The sequence below is a fragment of the Pyxicephalus adspersus genome, chromosome 4 (assembly GCF_032062135.1).
Source record: "Pyxicephalus adspersus chromosome 4, UCB_Pads_2.0, whole genome shotgun sequence".
NCBI lineage: Eukaryota > Metazoa > Chordata > Amphibia > Anura > Pyxicephalidae > Pyxicephalus > Pyxicephalus adspersus.
The window spans coordinates 57589149-57609084 of NC_092861.1; the positions used below are offsets into that span (position 1 = coordinate 57589149).

General features: G+C 38.0%; 1 protein-coding gene across 13 annotated transcripts in view; it reads left to right on the forward strand.

The window, feature by feature from the left end:
* Positions 1-19936, forward strand: part of TNK2 (tyrosine kinase non receptor 2) — an 83695-nt gene that overhangs the window by 26469 nt on the left and 37290 nt on the right. For 2 of the 13 annotated variants that reach the window (XM_072408280.1, XM_072408283.1), the window contains exon 1: positions 396-1191. The exons of 2 other annotated variants lie outside the window; for them this stretch is intronic. In XM_072408280.1, the coding sequence (XP_072264381.1) occupies positions 946-1191 (246 nt within the window). In that variant the 5' untranslated portion in view covers positions 396-945. Of the gene's footprint in view, positions 1-393; positions 1192-1247; positions 1268-8437; positions 8458-17435; positions 18736-19936 lie in introns of those variants that run through there. 9 more of the 13 variants (XM_072408282.1, XM_072408284.1, XM_072408277.1 and 6 more) reach the window with 8 other exon arrangements.

Sequence of the window (19936 nt, forward strand, 5' to 3'; positions counted from 1 at the left end):
AGCTTTAATAAATGAGGCCCTGTGATATAAATTGACAATTCAGGATTGTAAGCTATCCTGAATTGTAATCACTATAAAGTGTTTTTTTTTCCCCACTTTAGCATCTCTTGTATGGGGTATAGCGTTATTTCCATCCTAGAGATGACTAAAATGAATAAAGAGCTGCCAGTAGGAGACAGTGTGAAGTGTGAAGCAGATCATCCTGCCTTCCCCTCCTTCCTCTCTGATACATGGAGATGCATGGATGTGGGGGTGGGGCTGCCCAGCAGATGTGCTGTGGGTGATCGCCTCTGGGTTGGGAGTCTCTTCTGAACCTTCACTAATCTGCAGTGAGAGGTGGAGACAGAAAGGAGCTGCTGGCACTGACACAGAGGGAGGGTGTGCATTGTACCCAGCAGTGGGGGGCGTGAAGCTGCAGTGCAGAACTGCGACAGCCTTATGCATGGTCACTTGTGTCTGCTTAATAAATGCAGAATGACCTTCTGGAATTGCTTGCACTAATGTTCCTGCATCTCATGTCACATGTGCACCTTGCAGCCACTCTTGTGATGGCAACTTCATTGGAGGAAACCTAGCATACCTGCTCATGCATCTGCTGCTATGAGGACACAGTATGTTGCTGTTGCTTGGATTGTTCAGGGTCAGATAGGATGGCTGCTATAGCAGTAAGCAATATGTCAGCTAAGAAGGATGCTATGTACACCTACGGTGGGTCATCTTCCTTCAGGGTCTAGTGTGTCACTGACAGAGGAAGCACAATGGAGTTCCTAGAATCTGCTTGATGCAGCCATTCATAAATGTGTAGACTGCACAGGAATACCTGAAGAAGTGTGCACTTGTGGTTACTTTTTCATTGTGCTGCTGCACCAAGCGTTAGCTCTCGTGTCATCCTGGTAGTACTTACATCTTCTGAGAACAATGAGAAAGAAATGATGAGGGAAATACATGAAGCCTGATCGTGTCGTCCTCCACAATGTCTCCTTAACTATTGCTTGTAGTGGAAGTTACTGTGAAGCATTTGATGTTCTCAGTAGGCAATTGTTGCTGCTCCATCTCTTGCCTGTAAATGTGGATGTTGTGTGGGTGATATCTTCATGTTGGACTGCTGTCATCGTGGTACCCTGGGCCAATATGGGAGAGAAGTCTGACTATCAGAGGCTATCTAGCAGCGAGTGCAAGGAGGAGAATGAGGTAAAGCTTCCCCCAGCACATCAATAAAGCTCCAACACAATGCATTCATACAATGACCTACCACCAAGACATGGAAGTAGGTAGTTTTTATTGACCATAGATATGGGCTTGGAAAAGATGACATTATATCTTTATATAAATGGTAACCCAGTTCCTGGTGCCGCACTGTACACATCATTTATTCAGACATTTCTGGTAAAACATGTATGCAATATTTAATTTTTATTTTTACAGTGCCAGTGCCTGTGATAGGACTGTGAGCATCAATGACCCATAGGAGGATGAGAATCACAACACACAGAATCACCCATCACTATTAGTAGATGTTTTGATGCCCTCTATGGATTACAGGCTTCATAAAATAACAATTTATTATATCATTTCTGATGTATACCAGACTTGTGTAGTGTAGTACAGGCTGGTGTGTTGTTTGTGTTTTCTTGTTATGTGTAACACCTCTGATTGTTATGTGTTTACTATTGTGCTCTGGAAGCTGAGGCTTTGAATTCTTACCTCGTTGCCCTGAGGTTACTATAGCAACTCTTCAGCTGCCGATTATTGGTTGGATGCTGCTCTTTGCTGTGACAGCCAATTGGAATACATTTTAAATTGGGGGCTGACAAATGCTGCTTAGTATTAACTCTTTGCTGCAAGGAAGTTCAGCTTTTCTATGCCAATTACTTGTTTCTATGGGAGACGGCTCCCCCACCTTTTATATTATAAAATTGAGATGTCTGTTCTGAAATAAGTGTTTCTGTTACAAGAATTATTTTCAGTACAAGATATAAGGTGTACCTATTATATGTTCTTAGGAATACTTACAATATATAGCTGCAGAATAATTGGTGTCTGCTTAAATAATGATTTCAAAAAGGGCAAAGGGGAGGTAAATCTGTAATACATCAGCACTGAGTAACTTTCTTTACAACATAAACAAATTCATAAACTTGTGTACTTGTTTCATCCGGATGTTATGGGCATTTTGCAGTTGTTATTGATATTAAACTGGTATATATTATTATATATAGCAATTCCCAACCTGATTTACGATTGTCCACTAAAATAATAATATGTACTCCTAGACTGTAAGCTCTTCGGGGCAGGGTCCTCTCCCCCTGTGTCACTGTCCTTTATTTATTGTACAGAGTTGCGTAATATGTTGGCGCTATATAAATACTGTTTAATAATAATTTATTTTTTAATATTGGCAGCTGCTGTGATAATAAATCCACATGTGAGGATGTAAATTGTACAACACAACATCCAGACTACTGATCCACTGTATGTAATCATCTCATATCTGTCATTGTCAAGCTGTACCTCATGGATCTGTGTTTAGCTTTTTATCGATTATACGATTAAAGCACATCTCTAATTCCTTTGAAAATATATTTAAAAGGTAACACTGCATACAAAGTACTATAAAATGCCACATATTCACACTTAAAATTTAAGATGGAGGAAATGCATACATATTCTCCTTCTCTGTACAGTAGGACCTAATCCAACATCTTTGCTAATACTGATTTTGAGGAAGACATTATTTCCATAGGATGTTGAGATTTCCTTGATAGCTATATGCAAAGGGCCAAATCGCATGCTGCAGAAGTACAGATACACTAAACAAACTTTAATTTAGAATATGATTTTTGTAGGTGTGCTACTTTCTTTGAAACCTGCTTTGTGGATTGTGGTGGTCCTCCTGTGGTTAACACCTTGAAGGATTGGTTAGATTGCATTGAGATATTCCCACAAATGTAAAATTCTGAACCAATCTGAAAGCCTTTTTTTCAATCTTCCTGAAGGGCCCAGTCCTCACCTAAATACATTATTGAATGGATAGATTGGGACAGGGCCAGGCCTGTACACCTTCCCCTTGCTGCAACTACCAGAACTCAGCTGTGGTCCATTTAAGGTATTTTTTGCAACTCATAAGATTTAATTTTTCTGAATTTATTCCGTAAGTTGCAGTTTTTCATATTGCAGTGCGTATATACCTCTTGGCCTTCCGTAGAAAAGATTAGCAAAGGAGAACTAAGCAAATTGATGGCACTGATGCTGGTAGTGGTAGTGGAGTGCTAAATTGTAACTCCTCCAGGTGACAGTAAATGGCAGAACAATAAAAGTGTCATTCTACTGGATGAGCACCAGTGGAAGTAGATCCAAGAGGAGGCTGCAGACAACACTGCAGTGTAAAGAGGGTAAAAAGGAGAGCTTGTTTTTTTATTACAGATCAGCTGATATGATCATCATTTTTTATGAATGATCTCCAGTCAATATTACAATGCTACAATATTTATAAAAGGTCCATCTGCATGATAGCCATTTTACAGATTGCAAGATAGTGTTCTCTACTCTGATAGTGGAGAACACCATAAGCTACAATAGAAATCAGCGGTGTCTGTGACTAATCAACACTTTTGACATGACTGACACTTTGTAAAAGTGGCAATCACAGCTGCAATAAAACTAAATAGGCCATAAATGTCTTTTTATGAAATGGTGATCAGTTACCTCATTCAAGTGCAGTAGGGCAATCAAAGCACTGGTGGTAGCCTCACAAAATCTGATATCCTTTTTATAAATGTGGCGATCAAATGTAAAAATATCACATTAATTACTGAGGGTCTTCCTGTAATCTGATCAAAGAGCAGCTCACTTCTTCCCTCTGGTGAACTTCCATTCTGTGCTCTGCAGTTCATCATCAGCCTCACACTTCATGCTGTGAAGTTGTTCACATAGATAATTACAGCCATACTAACAATCAAGCTTATATCTGCAAATATATGTTTGGCTTAAAAAAGTGGGTAAGTTGAAATACAGAGTTACCCGCTACAAAACTAATCTTTCCAAGACAGTTTCTAATCTAGACACTATATTCAGGTTCTCACTATTCCAAACTACAATTTTGGTTGAGCTGTAATTCAATAAAAAAAACAACAACTCACATTAATGGGGTTATTTTTGTCCTATGTTTGACTAACAGTCATACACAATTATGTAGATATCAATGAGCTGTTTAATACGTACCTCACCAGGATGGCAGTGCCTTAAATATTGTTCTCCAATTGCTCCAGCAATTGCAGAATCCTGAGCCTCTGGCACAATTTTGGGTTCCTGGACCACTGCTGTATGTGTAGTTGCATTTATTTCATGTTTGTAATTAGGTTAGGGCCAGGTGAAGAAAGTCCTGTGCCAAGTCAAGCATAGCCAAAATTGTATCAGATGCTGAAGACTCCCTAGACCTGGCACTCCATGTATTTGAATGTGTTTTGCAGTTCCTGCTTCTGTTGTAAAGCTGTGTACATTCATTCTAGTGGAAGATGTGCATGCTGGAAAAAAATACTGATATGTGCCCAGAGCTTTGAAATAAAGCACAGACAAGACAAATCATCTGTAACAGATCCTAAGATATGACATGAACTCCCAGTAAATAAAAACTAGACCAGTTCAGTCACCTTTCAGTTTTATCTAACAAAGCTTCTGTTAGTGAGCCCAGGAATGGCTTTATTTAGAAGTATGCAAATCAAGGACTAAGCGATGAAAGTTACAAAAGGGAAGCCAGTTATTACTCAGTAAACCAGTTATAACCACAATGCATTTCAAGTCAGCCTGTGATGAATCCATGCTTTGGCTGGGTAAGTGAAGCAGATTCATACTGTCACTATAACACAAACCATAGTCATACTGCGATTTACAAATAACTGTCCATAATGATGTTTTTTGCTAGTTTTTTATATACCCGTGTTAATTAAAAAATCCTTCCAAATTAGTACTAGTTAGTAATTACCTGAGTGCTTAGACAGCTTCCAGACTGCAAAAATCCTGAATACCTTTTTTATTCATAAAAAAGTTTTTATTCTATTTTTTGCATGCCTAAATCATATTAAAAAAATCTGAAATATTTAAAATAATAAAATAAATATACCATGTTCACCTATCTGCACATATTGCTGTGTTCACTAATGTATGGACACACAGAATTTATTAGGTTGTCTTTATTGGATTATTGGGTAATACGTTTTCTGGGTTATCTAACCAGTCCCTAGTCAGATTTGTCCAATAGCTTTGTCTCAATCTAGCCATGCAGTGTTTTGATTTTTTAGACAATCCATTTAATAAAAATGTTGAATCAATCCAAACCTCACTTTTTTTTAAATAATATTTGGACAGAAAAACATTTGGAAATTAAATGGGCAAAACATTTTTTTAAGTATTGAATTTATAGTATTGAAATGAACCACTTATTAAATTATGATGATTTTTATGATTTCATATAAAAATAAAACTATTGTAACTTTATCCAACAAGCAGATGGTGTATCAAATACTTGTAGTAAATCCCAAGGAATTATTTCATATTACTTTGAGAAAATGTTGCCTAGTGTATGCAAAGCACTGTTGTACTGTGCATTTCATCATTGCCTTGTAGATCAGGAAAGATTATCCTGTTTTTGGCCTTCTTGTTCTTACCCTCCCTTTTCTATAGCCAGCTTGTAGCTCTGCCTGAACAGAGAAAGTACAGATTCAATTTAAAGCTTTAGGGATTCTTCTATATGAATATTTCTGAAGCTTCATGTTCATTTTTTACAGACATGCTACAGCAAGTGAAATTTTAGTTTCCATTACATTGGCATTAAATGATTGCAGTCACAGTGAACTATTTCTATACCTACTATTTAAATAATGCAGTGGGAAAGAGCAGCACAACCTCATGGCAGGTGCACATTAACATTTACAGAAATACAGGCAGGATGTGTAAAACATATCCTCACAACAGCACAGTATGTGCTTATTAAGTGTATTTTTCATATACTTGTACCAACGAGGTTTCATATGCAGCCTTCCTGGCCTTGGCACATTGCTTTGCTTTATCTAGATGTTGTTTTGCTTGCTTGATGTATTATACATTGGGCCTGATTTATTAAAGCTCTCCAAGGCTGAAGAGTATTCATTTTCATCAGTGAACCTGGGTGATCCAGCAAATCTGGATCCAGTCCAGGACTGGTAACATTTGCAAATAGCAAATTACTTTTAAGAAATCCATTCCAGGTATGTGTATATATATATATATATATATATACATGTGTTTGTGTGTGTGTATGTATTTCTTTGCTTCCCTTACATGCCTGCATTCAGGTATGCTCAGAATATAAAGAAGCTCCTCAGCTGCCCTCCCCCACATATATTATTTAACCCTTCCTTCTTCAGTCATGGAAGACTGTCCTTCACCACTTACATTATATACACAACCTAAAAATGCCTTCAGTTTTAATGGATTACACTGGGGAACACCATTTTTGTTGAGTTAGATCTTACACTTGTTTTTTTTTTTTACTAATTTTTAGGTAGTGAATCCAGAAATTACCCCAGTTTTTTGCTGTCACATCCAGTTTTTATGATACAGGGAATCCTCCATTTTTATCAAAAAACATACAAATTTTACACACAATGAAAAAATAACAAAATAATAACTTGAATGTACTGTTTCCTTAAATTTATTTTGTTCATACAAAGGATTTATTGTTACTCTATGACATTTTTTTTACATTAAAACATTTGAAAATTAATTCTGGTAAACTGTTATGGTAAAAATGTACGCTTATTTATGCTTGTTCAGTGTCTGGACAATCCCGCCGGATGCTTCAATAATAGTCAGCCATCATATGTACACCCCATCTACCCTGATACCGTCCTTCCATGACCTTGAAATCTTGGTGGAATCGTTCACCTTGCTTATTACTGACTGCACCAAGGTTTTCCGGGAAGTTAGAAAGATGGCTTTGCAAAAAATACACCTTGATGCTCATATTGCAACCAAGCATTTTGTAGCTCTCCAAGAGTTTCTGAACAATTTCTGTGTAATTATTTGCCCGTGTGTTTCCAAGAAAGTCCTTGACAATGGCTTTGAATGATAACCAAGCATTCTTTTCGACTTCTGACATTGTCCTGATGAAATGTTCATCTTTGATGAGCTGCCGAATCTGTGGACCATCAAACACACCAGCCTTTATTTTTTCAAATGACAGGCTAGGAAATGCCAAAATGAGGTACTTGATACAGTCTCCTTCAGTCGGCAAAGCTTTAACGAACTGCTTCATCAGACCCAGTTTCATGTTCAGAGTTGGGAATATAATATTATTTCTATCAACAAGTGGCTCATGTAGAATGTTTATATCACCTGGTTTTATGGCAGGTCTTGGAGGCCAATTCCTTTCCACCCATTGCCTCTCATGAGCTCTGCTTTCCCACATGCACAGATAACAGGGATACTTGGTGTATCCGCTTTGCTGACCAAGAAGGAAGCATACCATTTTAAGGTCAACACAGATGACCCAATTGTGTTAGTTCTATTGCAACAACCTAATGACTCTTAATGTCTGCATATTCTTCACAAAGAGAAACTGAATGGCCAATTGGGACTGACCCATATATATTGCCATTGTAAAGCAGGACACATTTTAAGGTCTGCTTTGAGATATCGATGAATAGTCGCCATTCAGTTGAGTTATAAATTGGAATTCCCAATTACTCCATGTAAACCAGGTATGTTATGGCAATATACAAAGCCACTGTCAGTTCTAAAGTACTGCAGAAATGCAATTTCTCTGGTTCGAAAGTACGATACCATCGTTCCTTTTTCAAGTAAGTTTTTCTTGCGCAGTCTTGATGCTAGGAGTTCTGAAGCCTTCTTCGATAGTCCCAAATCACTCAACTCATGCTGATCAAATCCCTTACGGACAGAGTCCTCTTCAATTTCAAACTCTTCATCATTGTTGTCACCTAGTTCATCACCATATTCATGTTCTTCAAGAGAGGGTAGTGTAACGAAAACCGGCAATGGGATTTCATCTGAATGAGCCACTGGGCGTATAGCGGATGGTAGACCAGGATACTCCGTTACATTTATTTTTCCTGTTATATCCTGAAGTTTTGACTATACAAAAGTAACAGTCACTGAAATGATCTCCTGGCTCTCACCAAACCATAGGTATACGAAATGGCATCTTATCACATGTTCCCCTTGTCCACATCTGTAAACCCTTGACACACAGTTTGCACACCTTATGAGGGGCCCCAGACTTATCGTGATCATCAAGTTTAACTTTGAAATATGCCGAATAGGCTTGCTCTACAAATGTGCTGATGCTCGCCCTTTGACTGGGAATGGTGAAACTGCCACAGATATACCAAATGAATCCGGGTTGTTTACAACGAGAAAAAGCAGAACCAGACATGGAAGATCTGAAAGAAAGGAAATACTTGAGTGAGTAGAAAAATACATTTTGCTTATTCACTACGTGACCACACTGTCTTCTTGTGTGTAAATGAATAGCCTATACAAATCCACGCTACAGTAATCGCATTAATATAAGCGGTAGAGAAAAAACTGTGACGTGATAGGCGAAAACTAACTACAGTTTCAGAATCAGCATACCTATTTTGGTGTAAATAAGCTTAAAAATTTAAGTCAACAAGAATTTTTTTCGAAATTGTTCCCCTGTGTTATTTACAGTATGGGTAAAAGTGGTCTATTTTTTTTTCTAGCCATTCACAGATCATTTAACAGACAAAACCAAGTATTTAGACCTAGCTTGTCAGTTAACAGCACTTGGATGCATCATCTACTCACTTGTGCAGTTCATATACGTTCAGATTACTAAATGGGCATAATTAATACTTAACTAATGAGGGAATTTGACAGGAATGTCCAGTGCCTAGATTATTTAGATTTGTCTGTACACACATATGTCCATTTCCAAGTGTAAACCTGTGTTAGGTCAGTCAATTGTTTCACTCATTGCTAGCTGCTCCTTTTGTTTTTTATTTATATACTACAAACATAGTACAAAGCACTGTAAATACAGATATATTTCTTCTGTATGACAGACTAAACAAGTGCCAAATCAATTTCAACCTACTATTCACACACCTCATAGAGAACACAAAAATCTTTTTTTTCCTTTTCTGATTCTGCAGAATGCACTTTAATTTGTCTCACATACTACTTCTTCCAGACATTACAGCTCACAATGGGAAGTTTGTAGCAGCTAAGGCAATGCTGTCAATCCAGAGAACAGTGGGCAGGATTGGGTATGGGCAGGTGCTGACTGATGAGCAGTGACAGCCATGCAGCTAGCCATTCCCCCTGTAACATTTCCCATCTCATCATAATGAACAGACAGTATGATAGTCACAACTCTGGTCTGAATTCAGTATCAGTTCTGTGTCATTGTCACACCATCACAGGAAGCTGCATTAGGTGGATTACAGTGGCAGGATCCTCAGATATTTGGGGATTATTGCTAAGGGGAAAGTTCAGAATCAGATATAATTAGGTGCTGTGCCACAAGTATTTTATTGGGGTTCTATTGTTCTACTATATTATGAATTCAAAATGTATTTTCTTGCATGTAGAGGAAGCAGATACATGTAATGAACATGTTTTATTGTCCATAATTAAAAAATTGTCAAAAGACAAATGCTGTTTAAATACAGTCACTATTTTGCAGGTGGTTTCTAGCTTTGTAGCCGATTCCTCTAGGAAATATTTATAGTACTTGGATAACTTATTCTGTGTCAGTGATCATTTCATTTTAATGATCACATACTGGTTTTTAGCAAGGTGTGAATGTCAAGCAGCAGTGGTCTTTGGTCAGGGGATTACCAACCGCACATGTTGGTCTGTGTTAGGTTTGGCCTTGTATGTAGCAGCCTTTTTGTGAAACATGCCTGTTACATTTTAATGCAGTTTGGTGACATTACAATGATGTGAGTGTTGAATATGAGGTTTAGATTATATTTAAATCCTAACTCGAGCCAAAATGTATTGTTGTATTATATACTGTGTTATGAAGCCGAGAGAGTTAACTTTTCATCAGGTTTTATTTCTGTAAACCCATTGGGGAGATTTTTTTCTCACTTCCTGTCCCTGGGATGCCTTTACTTGAAAGTATGGGTGTGGTGTCACCACAAGCGGATGGCAGAGAACAGACCTATAGTCTTAACTGTTCCTCGTGTGTTTGATTTATTTGTATGTAAAATTTATGTGTTTTTGTTTGTGTTCCTGTTACATTTTCAATCACTTCCTACCCTGACAGATGGCCTTTAAGTCTGGCTCACAGTTTGAGAAAGTTTGGTGAACTCTCATCATTAAAAGTGGGGGTTGGGTTGGTTTCTTCTTTTGCTATAGATGGTGAATGACATAATTTTCCTTTACACTTATTTTTATCATCGGTATGGTTATTTAAGGCTAGAAAATACTTATTTTACTTTAGTCTTTGAAATTCCTCAAGTCCTGAATTCTCGTTTGATAGGCATTATATGTGCACACTTGTAGTTGCCATATATTCCCTGGTAAATGGTGTGTAAGCCTTAGGACACTAAGGCTATGTACACACGTGCAATAATTGTTGGAAAGGATCTTTCATGATCCTTTCCAATGACAAACGACTGCAAGACGCATGAACAAGTGTTGTACATACAACGCCGTTCTGCTCTATGGAGAGGGGAGGGGGAAAAGGAAATAGCGGCACCCCGCTTCGTTCTCTCCCCTTCATTTTCATTAGCGATCGTTCGTCGTCTATGGATCTGCCAGGAAGGTCGATCGGATGACGAGCGCTGCACACACGCCGGATTCTCTGCCGATATCAGCCCTAAGCTGATTATCAGACGAGAACCAGTGTATGTAGCCCAAGACATTGGTCAAGTGTTAGTGAGAAATTTGGAGAATTGGAAGGAGCATAAGTTTACTCTTCTTTAATTTGCTTTCGTTGTTTCATACTTTCCCCTTATCAACATGCTAATGGCATTTTTAAAAAGTCTTTCTTTTTTTAATACATATCCTATGCAATTTAGGCAGATTATGACAGGAGCAAGGGGCTTGCAGGGTGTTGTACATAGCTACCTGAAAACATCACAGAACCCTGTCTCAGTACTTCTTTCAACAGCCATCAGATTCACCACAGACTAAACTAGCTAATCCCCACAAGTAATGTTCAGCCTCATGATTGAAAGATCTGAAATTCAATAAATGTAAAAGGAAGGCCAGGAACAGCCAGGGTAAGGAGGAAAGGGCTTTAAAATGTCACCCAGCCAGAAAATGAGGTGGACTTTATCTGACGTGCTGCAGCTTATAGTGTACAGTGAAATCAAGGTAAAAAATTGCAGTGATGGAGAGGAGCCAGTTCACCTGTGCAAGGCTGAAGTCATCTTTAAGGCCTTGTTCACACTATCTGTAGTTTTAGAAATAAAAGAAATGCATACAGTATTTATTGTATGTTTGCTTACACATTTACATGGCAATTTTTTGCACAATCATAAATGTGATCATAATGCAGGCATTAAGGGAGGGTAATTAAAATGTAACCCAGAAGTCCTCCTGGAAGTTAAATAAATCATTGAAACACATCTAAACACAAATTGAATAGCAACTAAATGTGGGTCAGAAGCAGCAAAAACGGTTCATCCTTTGTGATTCCACAGTAATTTGTATTGTAGTGACTTGGTGGGATGTATATAGGAGAATACAAGGGGGGGGGGGGGGGGTATAGATCTGCTTTAGGCACCCTCATGAGGTTCATCAAAGCTTATACATAATTATTGGTATTATATTTCCAGGTCAGCTCACACAAAGTGACAAGGATGCTGAATTTCTGGCAAGGTCAACAGGTATTTCTGTACTTGCTAAAATGTTCTAAGCCTAAAAAAAACCTAATGCAACCACCACACCTAAAGGCTGCAATTTAAGTTGGATTTGTAACTTATTCAATATTTAGATTCATGTATAATAAAAGTTACCACAATTTGTATTTGTGCTTAATCATCAGCAGCTACTTGGTTGATGTACATTAACCAGATGTGATTGGGTTAAGAACATATTTGTTTTTTAGGATTTGTCATAGGCATATGCTAAAAGTCTCGTGTACATGAAATAAGTAGGGACACCTGCAAAGTGCATGAGTGCTGGTTTTGTGTTGGTTGAATAACACTTGTCATTTGTTGTTGGAACTGAATCTGAGAACACGGGAGAGTGGTCACTGGAAAGGTATTTCCTTTTTAAGATCTGTTCAGTGTTAATGTCCTACTTATGCCTTTATGAACAGCCGTGTTATATGGATAGTAGATTCATTAGTATGTTATTTTGTTGGTGAATGTGTTTTTCTAATATACCCTCACAATACCTACATACAATGTGTATACAACACTAATCCTAATATGGTCCTGGTACGGCTAACCCTTGTTTTTTCATGTCCTCTGCTTATGATGGTAATATATATCTATATTATAATATATATACATACCATTGGTAATATTGATTTTGCATTGTTTGTGATCCCCCCCCCTTGTACTGTTTAATGTTTTATCTGTGCTTTACAAAGTGCGTTAGATAACAACAGTACTGAAATGCAGAAACCACCATATACTGCTATTCTCCAAGTTGCCCCCTTTCCCCCATATCCCAGGCCACGGTTGTATGCATATTGCAGATGACAGGCTCTCTTTATGATAGGTATATTACAGCATTAGCCCAGTGCAGCCCTATGAAATTAACCTACTGGAATGTTTATTGTATTGCAATAGCTGTGACATTCGTTAACATGAGTATCGTAGTTTTCAGAACAATAGGAGCTCTGTATGGCCATTGTTTGGCCTTTGCAGAGTATGTCTAAATCTGGAAAAAACTAATATCTAACTAATATCTAACTAATATCCTACTAATATCCTGTCCTTCCTGTGTGTATGTGTCTGTGTATGTATTTTGCATATGTGTGTAAGTCATGGTAAAGCAGTGACTGGATGAGAACATACTGTACACAGCATGGCTGGTTCTTAGTCTTAGTTATCTTGAAGTAGTGCAGGAACAGCAGGTGATTCTGGTTGTCTGATGTAGAATATTAGCTATTTTTTTATTAGCAGCTCTCCTGATTTCAGAAATCCAGACTGAATTTTAATAAGATATTTTTAGTGCTTTAAAGCAATCTACCTTCAGAAGTAGTTTTAATTTAAATCCATGGTTAAGTATAGAGAAATAAAGGAATAAAGGCAAATTCTACCTAGTTTGCATCGATGATGTTTTACTAGTGCTGTATGAGAGTTGCTGTAATATTTCAGGGGTTAAATATCAGACTCTCCTGATAATATGGCAGTCTGAAGGACGTGTTTTGATAAATGAATTTCCGCTCCTATGTGAGAGTTTATGTTTAGCGTGGGAATGCCAGACTCTGTAAAAACTGCCACTTGGTACACGGCCTACTATGTCTGCACACAGAATGAAAGGAATTGTACCTGCCTTGGATGTAATAGTGCAGAGAATTCCCGTATTTAGGCCATGGCCAAATATGGAGCTAGCATTAAATAACTTGGATTAATCCTTGGCGAAGGATCGGATCCCGTAATGTGCTTATACTACTTAGGACTGAGAAAGCAGAAATTAATGTCAGTGAAGGCTAAATGACCAAATCAACTCTCTGAGAATCACTAATTGACCTACTTTTTGCTGTTGTCTGTGGAAGACTACATGAATTTGTTTTAGTAGTGTGTTAGCTTTTATCAAGTTTTATACACTGCTAGATAGGTAACCCTTTTTCCCACATGCATAGTAAAGCTCTGGCAACAGTAGTGAAATAGAATGCTTTATTAGCTAAACATTGGACTGGGTGTTCATTGAGTTTTCATTTATCTTGGTTATAGTGAATTTGTCTTTCAGTGTCTATCGAATTTAGGTTCACCATTGAGATTAATCAATTATTATGTCTATAGTGACTTGCACTGCACTACACACATGATACAAATAGTCCAGACTCCAGTGTGTAAGGTAGGGGGGGTCTTTAAATCAAATATATACCAAGGAAAATTAAATATTGCTGCTCACCTTACTTACTGTATATATTGGAGTAAAAGCTGACTTTTTCAGCACCCACAATGTGCCATAAAAGTCACCCTCGGCTTATACTCCTGTCAGGTGCAGGGGTCCCTCCAGAAAAGCACCCCATCGGGCAGCCATGTCCAGCGTCCCTATGCAGCGGAAATATGCTGGCCCCAAAAGCCAGATGGGGTACGCCGGAGTTATTCCAGAGCCAAATTAAAAAGTACACAAAACATAAGAAAAATCCACCACCCTTGTAGTGTTGTCGTCCCCCGGGGTCCTGCTGGTCCCCCCAGCTCCTCTGGACACGTCTTCTTTCATCTGGCATCAGCCGCCGAATGCAGAGACGATATCTGGGGTTTCCCGGTCACGTCAGTGCGAGCGGGAGGAGCGGCGGGAAATTTAAATAATTTTGTATTAGATTCAATACAAAATAGCTGTATACAAAGAAACAATACAAAGAAATCCTTGTAAAATATATATATATAATTATATTATATATATACTATTCATGCTACTGTACAGTTATATTACATGTTAAACTATTTGTTTGTTTTTTTTAACAGATTTTTGTGTTTTTTTATTTAAAGTTTATTAATAAATTTATTAAATGTTGGACATATTTGGGTGAGTTATGCCTAAGAATTATAGGGCTACAATGAAAAATAAATTTCCATGCAAAAAAATGTTAGGCCTTTTGCGTGGAAATAGGGAGAGAATTAGAACGCTAAGGGGGCTACAGTGGCTTCAGTGGTACCACTTTGTACCGTTTTCAGCCTCTTTTTCCAGACAGAATCATACCGCCAGGGAGGTTAAAGAGAATTTAGTGGTTAGGTACAGTAAGTAGTATACCTACCTAACCAGTAAATTCGCACTATGGTATTTGTTTACTGTATTATGGCTGTAATAGCCGTATTATGCAATTTTATTAGTATTTATTTGGAATATTGAAACTTGCCAGTAGCTGCAGCATTTCCCACCCTCGGCTTATACTTGAGTCAATCAATTTTTCCTGTTTTCCCAGGTAAAAATAGATACCTTGGCTTATACCGGTACTCGGATCGACTTATACTCGAGTATATACGATGGATGATTTCCGTATTTTTGGAGCTTCCTCTTTGCTTTCATCTGGTAGTTTTTGATTTTGCCTTCAGTTACAGTTTAAGAAAAGTTGTAATTTCTCCTCCATTTGCATGGCAGTAGTCTCTGATTAGAATGAAATTGTATAGAACAGTGGGAGGAGAGGTTCAGGTGCTGCAAAGCTGGAGACTTCTGGAAACCTTCTTGCCTGTAGGAAACAAAATGGATTCAGTCCAACCATGTGAGTGGTAGTGATAGCGTTCTCTTGTCCTGAGGGAACATGGCACTGTTAGTCGTGTTTCCACAGGAACACAGTAGATTGTACAGAGACAGAGAAGGAGAGAGGTCATAATCACTTCCCTACAAAGACCAAGTACTGTTTAACCAGTGTGTGTGCCTGGTTGTATAGTGTCTGACAGATACAGATAAAACTGAACAAATAGCACTTATTCATTTTCATCATTTGAATTAATAACAATGCAGATTTGTTGCGTATGAAAAGTAGGAACCCCTTTTTACGTTTAAAATTCATGTGGTAATTAAGGTCTGTTCTTTTTGGTAAAAATTATGTAATGTAGTCATGCCAAGTTCAATGTTTGTAGATACCTATGAATTTGTCTGTCTGCTGTACAACTGTTGGAGACTAACGATACAAGTTGCCAAGTTCTTGCTATATATTCAATTATATAGGTAAGGGTACCCATTGTAAAGTCAAGCCTGAGAGCCTAACAAACTAATACCAAGTTCTGTAGTGGCCCTGGAGGTTCGGGGTAATGGTAGGGGTTTGGCTCTGAACAATGAAGCACTGCTGTCCCTGTGGCCCTAAGAAGGAAGTTGAGTCACCAATGTGTGAACAAGCTTGACGATTTTCCTTGTGCTGGACAGGTGTTTGTTAACACAATGGGCATTAAATATCTTACAAACTGGACAATATACCTAGATATATTTCTCTCAATTTTATTGATATCAGATTTGATACCAAATGTGCATGTGCATAATAGTTTTGATTACAAGTAAAGCACAGAACATTTAAAGGATTTCTTAAGAAAGGTTTAATTGGTTATGATTCAGTTGTCCGAACAATGACAATTTATTTTTGGATGAATTATATAGTTTATTAGAACACTCATGCTGTTTTACTAAACAAGAATGAGTTAACATCACAAAAAGCTTTTTTATAATAATCGCTATCTGTGAGGACTTTTAGGGGTTTCCTGGGCTCTGGATATGGCTCAAGCTATTAGGACTGCATTGCAGCTTTTGATGTTTGGACCAAACAAGGAACAAACCAAAACAGACACAACTTTGCCAGCTCTAATTGCTCAGGTGACACAACACACATAATGAATCCTAAATCATGTCTTTATTTACATTATAGTTGACATACATTTATTGCAAACATAAATCCCCTTCCATATTTTGGTTAGTATATATATATATATATATATATATATATATATAGTCCTATATTGAGAACGAACACTAGAACTTATGAGTAGCACATACTGTAGCATCTGTAATAATGTCCAGCACTCTAAAAGACTAATGGTAATGCCTAACTCCAGACATTTTTTTTTAGTTATGAAGGAGGGAGGAGTACATAATTCTGTCACTGACTTTAATGAGGAAAAGTTTCCTTACTTCCTGTTCATGTGACATTGTATACAAAAAAGAAAGCGAAGAGATCTCTACCAGGATTGGAAGACACGGTCAGCAATGTAACCATTGTCAGAAGGTATAATTCTTCCCCACACCACTAAATATGTTTTATATCTATGGTGAGAGGAAATGTCTTCAATAAGGGACAAGGACATCAATAAAAACAGGACAGACACTCTCACCTTACTTCACTCCACAAAAAATATAAAGGTTTGGTTGGAGAATGTTTCAGTAAATGTCAGATTTACTACTTTGTATTGTTCTAAGAATATTTTGTAAGTTGCGTTTTATAGCAATACAGCTGTACTGTATATATTTGGGCTTTGGAGCTTTGTCTGTATCTGTGCCCTTCTCTTTCTAGCAGAAAGCAAAGTTAGATGTGTACAGATATCACTGTTACATGGTTCAGAAAGCCTGAGAAGGCAGCGGGAATTTTGTTCTCCCAAGCTGTAATACCATTTACTGAGCCCAGCAATGCCCATGGAGTCGGGTGTGAGGCAGCCCGTTCTGGCAGTGAGATAGTTAAAGGGATGTTGACAGATGAGAGAGGGACTGTTTTAAATCCCAATGGAGGCTCCCACAGGAAATTAACTCTCCATCCTGCAGTTAAATCTGACCCTTTGGCTGGGATTCAAACAGTTAGCCATGTGAACACCATAGAGTGTCTGTTTTTAGCAGGACAGGCCCACAGTCCAAGGAGATTGTGCTTCTAGGAATGAGCTGGGACCATAGACAACACCCTCTGAACAGCTTGTTTCTGAGTACGCTATTAGAGACGCACAAACGACCGGGATACAAATGAACGCAGCAAAACCGGAGAAGGCTGCCCACACTAGCCACTGGAACAGCTAAAAACACAGGATACTCCAATAGTCCACTGCTGCCCTGTAATGCTACTTTAATGAATTCCTTCTGGGATTTTCAGCAGATTGGAATGGCTTATTTTCACCATTCATCTCCCAATGTGCAGTCATGTAACAATGCAGGAGAAGGATCTCTGTCACATTTTGGGTCCCAGAGAAGTCAGTGTAGTTGTGAAGTGGATGTAACGTATGAAGTTGGCTGCTGTGCTTTAAGCTAGTTGTAGATTGTGCACTTGTGTTTTTATTTCCTCTGGATGTCAGGACAAACCTATAGAAGACACCAGGAAAAGCAAATGAGCAGCTGGACAGAAAAACAGCTTTTTTGGCAAAGAAAATGTCCTGTTCTGTGTTTTCCCATGATTGGACTTGTGAAATGAATACAGAATGTTAACTGGTTTGACTCGGTGGGCAGGCGAAATGTCTGCATTTTTTTTGTTCAAAGAAAATTAATGTAAAACTTTTTTCTTTTTATGAAATTTGACAGGTACCAAAGTTTATCATTCCCAAGGAAATCCAGGCAGCAATCTTCCTCAGAGTTTGTATAGGTATATTACATTTTATTAAGTAATGTAATATCTTTCATATGCAACACTTGAGGTGGAGACTTCATTCGTTATAATGAAAAAGTGCAGCCCAAATGAAATTTGTGGTCAGTATCCTCAAGTGTTGCTTGTATATTTAGAATAAATAAGTATGCAAAGGACAGTGTCAACAGAAGGACCCACAGTATCCCTGCCTCTGTCCTCTTCTCAGAATAGATTTCATCCGGTGTTGCCCAGCAGTCATCTTCCCATTTGTTTCCTTCTGCTGAGCTGATCTGTATGGTGAGACCAACACCGATCCACAAGTTGCAGGAGGAGAGTGTGGAATGTAAGTGTGGGGCATGCTGTCACCTCTCTGCTTGCTCCAGAACTTTTACAAAAACTCTTCCAACCTTCAAACCTGGAAGAAAAGTTTCTTCTTCTTCCTTAGTTTTATATGTTCTCTTGTGGACTTTTTTAACCTTGCGGATATGAAGCGGTTTCAAGCATGGAAGAATTCTTTACCCTTTTTGTCACATTTCAATATTTATAAAGTAAGTACTTTAGTTCTCAGATCTGCTTGTATAGGTTCATACAAAGTAATGTTTTTTTTGGCCCACTGCAGTGCTCTGCATGTAGACTGTGTTTTTTTTATTATTATAATTATGTGTACTTATAGACTGCAAAAGAAAATGCCAGGTGCATATTTATTGTAGCAGGTGAACGTTCTTCTGAAACTTACAATAAATAAGCTAGTAGATCCAAACGGTTCAGTACTCCAATTTTATTCAAATCAGTTGCTGCCTGCCACTTCAGAGTTAATCTCTCATGTCAGTGGCATTCCTACTTTGTATCTGTGCAGCCTGGTTAGTCCACCCAGCTGGGGAGTGTTTGACAGCTTAGAGGATTGGTTCTGGCAGGCACACTATACAACATGCAGTTCTAGGTCCACTGGCACTGGTGTGTATAGGCATCTGGACTGGCAATTTACTTTGTGTTTTAATTTATATATATATATATATATATATATATATATATGTGTGTGTATGTATGTGTGTGTTTTATAATGTTTAATAATAATAATAATAATATTAGAGCCCATAGAATAGTGTTTCACTTGGGTAGATGTAGCAAACCTTCAAACACACCAATATTGTGATTAAGTAAATAGGGGAAATATTGTATAGCAGAGTGTAGTTTTGAACCTTTTACCAGCCTAAAGCCCTCTGTTTGAAATTTGATTCACACTCATTGGTTTTATTTAACAAGGGGATGCTAAGAGCAAAGGTGATGTGTAATGTATATATTTCTGCATGAAGTTTGTATCTATGCTGTTCCCTGTGCTTGTGTGATTATTTGCTCACATCTCAAAAACATACTGGTGGAAAAATAGGCTTCCCCAAAAAATGGCCTTGGCTATGTTAGAGACAATAGATTGTGAACTACTTCGACAGTAAAGCTAGGTACACACTTCCAATAATTATCGTTAGAAAATGAACAATTACCACTGATCAACAAATATGCACGATTATATTTGAACAATCGTATTATGCACAATTCCGTACATGCTGTAACGATACGATCGTTCAAATATAATCCACCAATAGCGTACACACGCTAGATACAATCGTTTGAACGATGTAGGAAGTGACATGTAAACGAGAAAGTGTATTGCAGAATCATGCATGATCACTGAACGACCGTACACACGATAGATAGTAAACGATCGTTGGCCAATCAGATACGCCGTGATGG